The sequence below is a fragment of the Eschscholzia californica genome, unplaced genomic scaffold, assembly GCF_041429995.1.
Source record: "Eschscholzia californica isolate CP2 unplaced genomic scaffold, dmEscCali1.0.p SCAF_1, whole genome shotgun sequence".
NCBI classification, from domain to species: domain Eukaryota; kingdom Viridiplantae; phylum Streptophyta; class Magnoliopsida; order Ranunculales; family Papaveraceae; genus Eschscholzia; species Eschscholzia californica.
In genome coordinates, this window is record NW_028238198.1 from 37,372,614 (window position 1) to 37,382,415 (window position 9,802).

At 36.0% G+C, this 9,802-nt stretch overlaps 1 protein-coding gene across 1 annotated transcript; it reads left to right on the top strand.

Annotated features, from left to right (window-relative positions):
* Nucleotides 1-676: 676 nt before the first annotated feature.
* Nucleotides 677-9,521, top strand: PEX3 (peroxin 3). Its single transcript, XM_086653038.1, has 8 exons — nucleotides 677-882; nucleotides 3,627-3,693; nucleotides 3,808-3,969; nucleotides 4,067-4,266; nucleotides 4,462-4,592; nucleotides 6,028-6,155; nucleotides 7,654-7,899; nucleotides 8,816-9,521. The coding sequence occupies exons 2-8, from the start codon at nucleotides 3,677-3,679 to the stop codon at nucleotides 9,096-9,098; spliced, it is 1,167 nt and encodes a 388-aa protein (XP_086509164.1). The 5' UTR covers nucleotides 677-882; nucleotides 3,627-3,676; the 3' UTR covers nucleotides 9,099-9,521.
* Nucleotides 9,522-9,802: the final 281 nt, after the last annotated feature.

Consider the following 9,802-nt stretch of genomic DNA (forward strand, 5'->3'; position numbering starts at 1 on the left):
TGACCTACTAGGATCCAAGCAGTCAGTGACCTTATTAATGTCGATCGAAGACACTGTCAGACCCCCATTGTTTCCACATGAATTTGCTGATGATGATTGGTTCATATGGACAATTGGCTATCTTCAGATTACTCATGCCCAATATCAAATACCAATTCGGGAGGTACTTGTGGACTACTTGAATCTTTATGATAATAGCAGTTGTTTAACAAAAGTTGTTTAGTGTTACGAAAAAGTCGGGAAAAAAAGAAATGAAATACACTTTAGCTCCACTTCTTTCAACTTCAATCAAAATAATATACACAATCAAAATGGATTTGGCGAACACACCACATGACCAGGTTCAAGGCTCTTCCACAAGTTATAGTTTGAACTCTCCCCAACTGCAGTGGGTTTCACTCATGGAGTCCTTGGTTAAACTTAACATCGACACGAATCGTTTAACAGCGAAGCAAATTGTGTTAATGTCGCAAGAAATTTAAGAGATATTTCCGGGGAGGAGGGAAAGACTCGTGGTATTTGGGGAAGACTCGTGGTTCATATACAAAATGATAATGCACGAGCGAAATGAAGTTTGTTGTTTCAAAAGAAAAAAAAATGAGTTAATTCCTATATGGCCCCCTACTTTGAATTTACGAAAAAAAGGGGGCCATAAAGGAAGCTGGTCACAAAGTAGGGGGTCATATAGGAATTAACTAAAAAAAAATTACCACTCTCGACTCCCGAGGTAAAGTAGCAACTAACAACCCCTAAAATAACCGTCTCTCTCTCTCTCTCTCTCTCTCTCTCTCAATTGTTCTTCTCCGTTTACTCGACCGACTGAAACTCTCTCATCCCCCCCTATCTCTCGATTGAAGTTTGTGATTGCACCGTTCTCTTCAGGTACTCTCGCTCTCTCATACCTCTTTCTACATAGTCCTGTACTTGGGGTTTCAAAGTTAGGGTTTCAGTCTACTATTTCGGGGGTGAGGATCTCTTTCTCTCATCACCCCCATCGTTTTTGTTTGGGTAATTGGGTTATGCTCCAGGTTCATCTGAATTAGGTTTCTCACTTTGACATTTGTCTACTATAAAACTGAACCATCTCTAAGTAAATGTTTCCTTACGTATGTTATAGTGTTTACTTGGGCATTCATGGTGTAAGGTTCATTTGAAAATAGGGTTTTCTAGTCTTCATCTTATGTCTGTTATAGTATACTGTTAATAGGGTTAATTTCTGAAACATTTTTGCTTGAGGGTAGGTGTGAACCAGAATTTGGTCTTAGTGAATTTGAACAATTTTTGTTATGTCATAGGTTTATGGTTCATAATTGACTATCACAGTTCTGTTTAATGAATTTTAGTTCATTTCTGAATTGGGTTTAGTGAAAGTTGTAGGCTCCAACTTGAGCCGAAATCACTCCATCGTATTCAATTTTGACGAAATGCACTCTCACCTCTCTTACACACACACACACATTTCTCCAACCTCACTTAGTAGTGAAACTCTGTCTCCCTTTCTTCTCAATTTATCTCTCTACTTCTCTTCCTCTCTCCTCAATGGGGACTAAAGTTCCATCTACATCTTAGGCCAACCATACCAACACAAATAAAATGCCAACCAGTGATGGAAACCGAAGAATTGGGTATATCGATTGTTAGATAGTATATTTGGGTATATTCTACGGTATTGTATCCATTAGGGTAATCTTCACTCATCGTTAGGATAATCCGTTAGGGTAGAACTTCTGATCGTAGTTTCTAAGGTAAACATGAATCACTTTCATTTCATCAATTACAGTAAACTGAAGCACTTATTTGACATCCATTATGGTAATCCATGAGGGTAAACCTGAATCACTTATTTGGCACCCGTCACACACTTAGTTCGAAATAGTTCCTAGAAATCTATAGCTCAGACTTTGGAGCATGGAGTAGACTTTATGTCATTTAATCTAAGAGAAGTTTGGATCCTTATCCCTTCTGCCATAATTTGAGCTATTTGGAAAGATAGGATGAAAGAACTATTAAGGATTCTAGAACGAACAGCAACCTAGAGGTAGAGGACATTCTTGATGTTCTATATCACTGGAGCAGACATATTGGTTGGGATGAGAACAAATCATATTATGATTTTAATTCTAATTGGGAGGAGTTAATGATGTAACAAGTCTTTGCACCAGTCTGTAGTCCTCCATTGTATTATACCACAAATTTTTATTGATATTACTTCAAATTTTGAAAAAAACACGTGTTTCATCATTAGTATTGAATATGTTGAGTTCTGAGATGAACTCATATATGTAGTTCTTAAAAATTTAATTGATTTACGTATGTTTCTTGTTTGTTAAGGACTTTTTTGAGTATTGGAGTTTTTCAGGTTGCCTCTGTAATTAATGTTTATATTTTAAGAGTTTTGGATTTTTTAAGTTCTTTGCTGTTATCCTCAAACTGATGTACAAGGTTTAGTGTCCTCATAATACCGTCACTTCAAACTTAATAGTTTAAAGACAAATTGTTTTTCGATTGTACCAAACATTAGTAAAACACACAACCGTGCTCAAATAGATTCTAGTTCTAAGTTGGGGAATTCTGTCAAGCAGTCAAAATTTACAATGTAATGGGTGAGCTGAGCGATATCGGACAAGCTCGCGTAACATGCTTAACATAACTGTCAGTGCTTGGTGGGCCCGGTTACACCCTCTTTTCGTATTATAATATGTTATTATACTATACTACAAAATTTCAAAAAAAAATTATGCAATACTATACTATACTACGATTATAATTATAAAATATTATAATACAACAATACAATAATACATTATTATATTTATCCGAATAATTTATTAATATTATGTTATTATTTTATTGTTACTGTTGTTGTTACCACTATTCTTATCGTTTCCATGAATGTTATCCATATTTCCGAGCTATTTCTCTCTTTACCTTTATGTCATGAAATTGGCCTGTCCACCAATTTCAACAGATATTTTGTCTTTGATTGAGTTCCTTGTACATATTAGGACATTCAAATCTCCTGAATTGAATGTCTTGGACACTAGTGGACTCTCCTATATCCTAATCCACTACCCCCTCGAAGTTATTGGAAATTATACTTTTATTTGGATTTTGGAAGACTTGTAGTAGTTGCAACTGTAACCTGAAGCAATTTTCTTTCATGAATACTAACGCTTTTGAATCATTCATCTTACACGTATCTCAATTTTCTTATTTAAAACTACAACGTGAATGATTTAGAAAATAAACAAAAGAAGGTAATGGGAGACGAGAATGCGAAACAGTTTGCGTTATATGCACACGAAAAGAAATGTACCTCCTCGTCTACCCTAATAGAATAAATTTATGAACAAAAGTTTACAGGATCCTTTTCTTGACCATTCGAAAAATGGTAGGAGCTTAGGGTCTACGTCACAAGTTCTAGCAATATAAATAATGAAATCGTAGCTGAACTTGGATATGTTTCTGGTACATAAAACCCTCAAAACAAAAACCTACACAAGATAGTTTTCCCTCCTCTTTGTCATCATTATAGTTTTGAAGCACTATCTTTTATGATTTTCATTTGTAAACTACTACTTCCCCTTTTTCTAATGGTCTACTTTCGCTTTCTGAGAGCACTAAAGTCTGAAGAGTAAGGGCTCCTTTCATAGTGTGTATTCGTTTTTGTAGCATCATGATGCTCTCTTTAAGGTCAGTTCATCTCTCAATATATCTTATCTGTTTGGTTGCAAATATTGCATTTATTTGTCTTTTATGATTAATTCTATGAAGTATTTTTAACCCGTGTTATGATTCCTAACGTAGGGATTTTTGGACACGGCATAGGAGGAAGGCTTTTGTGTCAGCAGGAGTTTTAGGGAGTGGTTATTTTCTCTACAAGCTCTATGGTGCTCATAAGCAGAGGCTGTGTGATTTAGAAAAAGAACTCAGAGTGGAAAGAGAAACCAATGAACTCATCAAAGCCCAGTTAAGCTAGAAAGATACTTTCAGTTCTTTTTTTCAAACTTCAATTCATCTTGCTTCATCTCTAACGGATGCACTATGCCCTTTTTTTTATTCATAGATTGCAAGATCATTTTTGGAACATTCAAAGAATTGCTGATTCGACGACGTTACCTTATGCAATTAACAATTTGCGGAATAGGATATCAGAAGATTTGGACCTTTCACACTTGATGAAGAGATTAATGCAAGGAAAGGGTCAGCCCAACTCTCTTACCTCTTTTGAGAAGCTTGAGCTGTGGGAAAGTCTTAAGGTTCAGAGTAAGAAGTTGCACATCCCCCAGCTTATAATATATTATTCTTATGTAACTGCGTTTTTTTTTTTGGGGTCGAAATAACTGCGTTGTAGTGAAGCAATGAGTTAGGAACAACTGACAACAAAGCTACATGTTTTTAAGAAGTGGCAAATTGTGTTTGTTTTTAATACCTTTGGTGCCTTACTTTCGTATTTACCAGGTTTCGTGAAAATGGTGTTGTCATTATGGGCTATGACGATGCTTAGCTTATATATAAGAGTTCAAGTCAACATTCTGGGGAGGCATTTATACATTGACACGGCACGTGGCATTGGGAGCTCGGTTCTACTGGTAACTGCTGTTTTACATGTCATACTTATGTCTGCCCTACACATAATAGAACAGTTAGTTCTTATCTTGATATATGGATTATAAATTTTTATTTAGTAAAGGCTGGATTATGACAGACATCAGATTGTAAACAATCTTTTCAGATAATAATATATCTCTTTCAGTCACATATTAAGATATACAAATATGATGTCCTTGATAGATAATATCCAATGGAGACTTCTGGTGTTTATAAATGTCATCAGTTTCATATTAAAATAATTGGGTTGGACTAAGGAGAGTATTAATTCATTAAACCAGGTCACCATATCAAGGTTGAAGAGGGTCCACACTCCACAAAGACGTAGCCATTTTTAAAATAGTTACATTAAGTATTTGTAATAGCATAATTCTAAATATAATTCTGAAGTTATATAGACTATAACTTCATCCTGAGAGGTTCTACCTTTGGTTTGTACTGTCCTTGCTGTGGCATCATGTAAAAATATGACCTCATTGTTCATCTTCGTCATTGAAATATAACCTCATTGAAATATAACAATCGGAAGACCAATTTTTGTGTTGGTCTACGTCAGAAAGATGAGCCATGATGCCATACCTCTTTAGGCTTGGGCTCCTTGTCCAAATCCTCTTTTTTTCTGAGATTTGGGCTCTCTGTAAATCCATGCAAGCTTGCATAGGGAGCTAAAGCCTAATAGATTTGTGGCCTAGTCCTGATCAATTTTCCCTTGTGCAAACAAGAAACAGTTTACTAGCCATATGATCAGTTTCCAGATCTCAAGTTGATTCTTCTCATGAGGTTGTTGGTATTTCCACTAAAACTATCAGAGTTTCTGTCCTAACGGTTCACTTGTCTGAAACTCTCCTCGTAAATCATCCCATGTCAGATTAGGGAGGCCCGACAAAACCTAATTTGTTGTTTTATCACTTATTCACTTATATATAGAAAGGTTATTATTGGCAACTCAAAGAGGTATTAATATGTTCCATTTCTTCTCTTGTCCTCTCTATTGTTTTTTTCTCACACTTTTTTGTTACCTTCATCACTATTATCATCTTCTTAAAAAAAAAGCTAAAGGTTGTTTTTCACTTTTTTGTCTAGTTCTCAGTCTCATTTTCATTTGCATCATCTTCCATCCTCATCTTATCTTATCTTATCATCATCTTAATCATCTTCAACATTAACAAAACCATGAAGCTTTTGTCTCATCATCTTCAACTCTTCGTTCTTTCTCTCTCTCTTTATGCTTGGTGGAGTTGGTTGAGTGTTACACTAATTCTACATCCCAGACCTTTAGAAAAGTTGAATTAGCTAATTTTCATCTATTGTTAACTCTGATGGTTGAGTACTTCTTAGTTTTTGTCCTTGAACTACCAGGGAGATTGCATGTTATTTTTGACACTAATAGAGGCGCTTGGCCGCTCATGGTTTTAGGAAGAAGATGATCAATTTGACACGCATGAGCAACAAGAATTTCTTGCAACCGCAGATTATCTGGCAAATTATGGGATGATGCAATTGATTCCAAACTTGGAGTTAGGAGCTACAAAAGTTCTCAAGGGGTAAGTTTACTTGTTAATACAGTTGTTTGGTACGCAACAGAAATTGTTTAGCTTTTTTCATCTTTCATATGAAAATAAGGTTGCGGTTATCCATTAGTAGTTATGTCTTTGTTGAAAGATTGCTTGATTCATTATCTGCAAGCGTGCAAATTTTTTGGCTCTAATTGTGCAATAGTTAAAATAGCATCACTGAAAGTACGAAAATTGTGACACTGCCTAGCCATCTGGTGCTGCGGTTCCTCTTAAATAAGCCAAATGTTCATTGACAATTAAAGATCATTAAAACTTGTAGTGTAAAAAGTTAAACGAGAAATCATGTTTTTAAGTTGACTTGTTGGGAATGGTTACACCAAGTTGTGAACATCCGATGATTTAGATTGAATAGGTTCATGTTTCATAGAGTTATTGTCCTCGCGGTCTGAACTCTGAAGGATGCACCGAAAAATATGAATTCGTGGAACCTTATCTTCCAATTTGGTTGTTTCTTGACGCCCACAAATTATTGAGGGTTAGTCTCCAAAGTGATGGTTGGATTGTTAAATACTTTTCCCTCGAGGTATCTGAGTCCTGAGACGATCCTACGGGATGACACCTAAATTTTCTGGGTAAAAAGTTTCTAAAGTTTGCTGGTCTTAGGATGCTTGAGTGCCATTCAACGAATTTCGGTTTCCCATGACAGGAAATACAGCACACAATGTCGCTTGGTGATTAATTGATTATTTCAGTGAAAAATAATATTCATTTCGGCACACATTGATTTCTCTTTAAAATATTATAAAAACTAGAGGGATTGTAGAAGAAAAATTCTTTCACGTATTTCTATGTTACAAAATAAAGTAACTACTTGCCGTATATAGAAATGAATATTTGAATGTTCGTTATTGGGTTAATTTACATGCAATTAAGTTTTACAGTAATGAATCAAATATTTCACATATGAATGTTAGAGCTTCTGATAAGATGCATATACGAGCGCCTAGTAAGATGCCTAAACGAGCGGCTTATTGTTTGCTAACTCTTTCAGCAAAAAGTTCCATAATATTGGAAGTAAAATTTCTCTCTTTTTAATGGTTTTCCATGAATTTGTGTTATTTCCACAGTAAATCTAATATCTTGCAGCAGGCATAAGAACACCGCAGAGTAATGGTTAGATGGTTATAAAAATTCTAATCGGAATAACAAACAAAGCTAAAAATTAGAATTTTCTTGTAAATTTCTGTGTCCGCTTTTAACCAATCCGAATGATGCCTATGTGTATGCCCTAGTTGTATGTGAGACCTCATTGAATCAAATATAGACTAATTGTAGCTAATGCTAGATACTATATTGTGCTAGCCTCGTTTGCAGTGTTTGCTGTCTTTTCAAGTATTATTTCAAATGCAACAATTATGTCTTTTTCTACTATCAGAATAACTGGTAAGGCGGGTCGTAGTAGAAATATCATTGCTTCGTTGCAAATCTCTTTATTTACATATATTTTGTTAATTTTGCACTGTAGAAAGCATCTGAAGGAGAATTTTAGTGCTTCTGTGCTACGTGAAACTATTATGCAGATACTGGAAACTTTCATGAGCATGGGTGGGCCTCACCACTGGGTAACCTACTTGGTTCCTGAAAATGCCATATCGTACAAGCGCCTAACGACTGCGACCTCTAACGAGTCGGGAGATGTTACTGACTCATTGATTCCTGACATGAGCAAGCTTGACCAACTCATGGCCGAGGCACGGGTTGTATTATCAGGGTAACTTAACCTTTATCTTTCAGTTCTCTGTATATTTCTGCGAAGATTTTGTTTTTGTTGATCGACATATTATCTGGCTCAAGATTCTTGAAGACCCCCATCCTGTAATCATCCAAGTTTAAGTTGGTTACTTGGTGAATTTGGGATTTCTATGGATAATGTGTTTCAAAAGAGTATTCCTTACGAATAGTTTAGTAAGAAATAGGCTGATTGCCGTAAGCAACTGCTTCTTATGAGAAGTAGAGGTAGAACTTTAGGTGTACTATGAGAAAATCTTACAACAATACTAAACCCAGCTGCAATTTCCTAGTTACTACAACGGTGAAGCTGATTGTTGAAGTCTCCAGCATAAAAATGATGGTTCTGCTCTTAGTCTCGTGCTTAACGTGGGTCAACGAAATAACCTTCACTCAAGGGAGTGAAAGACTACCCCCGCCTTATGATTGATATTGTTTTGCTATAGGTCATTAGGCAGGAGCTGACCATTTGATCACTCATACCCTCCATAATTATGGTGGGGTTTCTTGTCCCACGGTACCTTCACAGCAGAAAAGATCGTAAACAATAAAGCATGAAAAAGTTTGACATTGCTCCTTTTCAAAGAGAGGCAGAGTAATTGAGTAAAAACAATAAGGTGTCTCTTTATAGAAAATATAAACCTGATATTTTATCAGAATTAAATCTGTTGCATTAAAACATAAAGATGTTAAATACCAAGTTGAAGCTTTATTTCCTACTCACTGAGTTAGTTTAGCACTCCTAAGACAAGGAAGAAAAATAACACAATTTGACGTTTGGGTCGAGTATTTATTTATTTATTTATTTACCAAAGTTACCTGTTAAAATAGTTTTAATATTCTGTGGTGAAATTGTCAACTCTTCTTTACTTTTATCTTCCTATATGGCAACTTGACAGCGAAGAGTTCGGGAATGTGGTAGATATATCATTGGAGTCAGTGGTGGAAGCTCTAATGGAAGAGATAGGATTGAAATCCTCCAATGCAGGAGAGGGTAGTGCATCTTCTTCTACTTCGTCGTCTGGAATCCCATTGGCGAAGCTTTTGCCAAGGATAGCACAGATGAGTCCATTACTTGTTGAAGAGCCAAGCAGGAATAGATTTATTGAAATCATTCGGACATTACCTGATGTTCAACTATTCTACACTCTTCTTTACACAAACATGCCTCCAGTTCCTTAGAATTAGCAGCTCTTTTCCTCTGGAAGTAGATATTGATCGATGGCCCTCTGAACACCCCTGTATCATGTTACAGTTCAATTATTTGTTTCTTGTACGAAGAGGGGGTGGGGCTTGAAAGAAGGTCAGAAGATGAGGCTGAATATGATTTGAGTCGCAACTGACTGTGTTTGGAGGTAGACTTGTTTATTTGCTAGTTTTGTTTGATCTTTGAACAGAGCTCGACTGCTAAAGCTCTGTTCAACTAGAGTTTTATCATTTATTCGCGTAGTTAGAAAATTCATTTAGTACGATATATATGCTGTTTCATGAAATGTCGTCTCTTAAGTTAAGGGGAAGACTCGTAATGAAGAAACTGCACAAATGGGAACCAATTTTGTGATTTCTGTAATGTAAAACCATAATAATAAAGATGATTTGGCTCAATCCTTTTTTTTTCTCAATTTGGATGCAAATGATGTTTTTCGTACGCTTTTCCTGTCAGACCGATAATTGCTGACCAGTTTCTTATGGGAGGTAATCTTAGTTTGGGAAGCTTCTTATGGCTGTATGGAGTACAAGAGGGTGCTCGTGGTTCCTCAAGCAACGGGCACCCTCCCCACCACTGCCTAAGAGAAGACAGATCAAAGGTCTGCTTTATTTTATCTCATGTTCTTGGATTTAGGTCTGTAACCAAAATATCAAAGTTAATATATTATGGGAGCAGC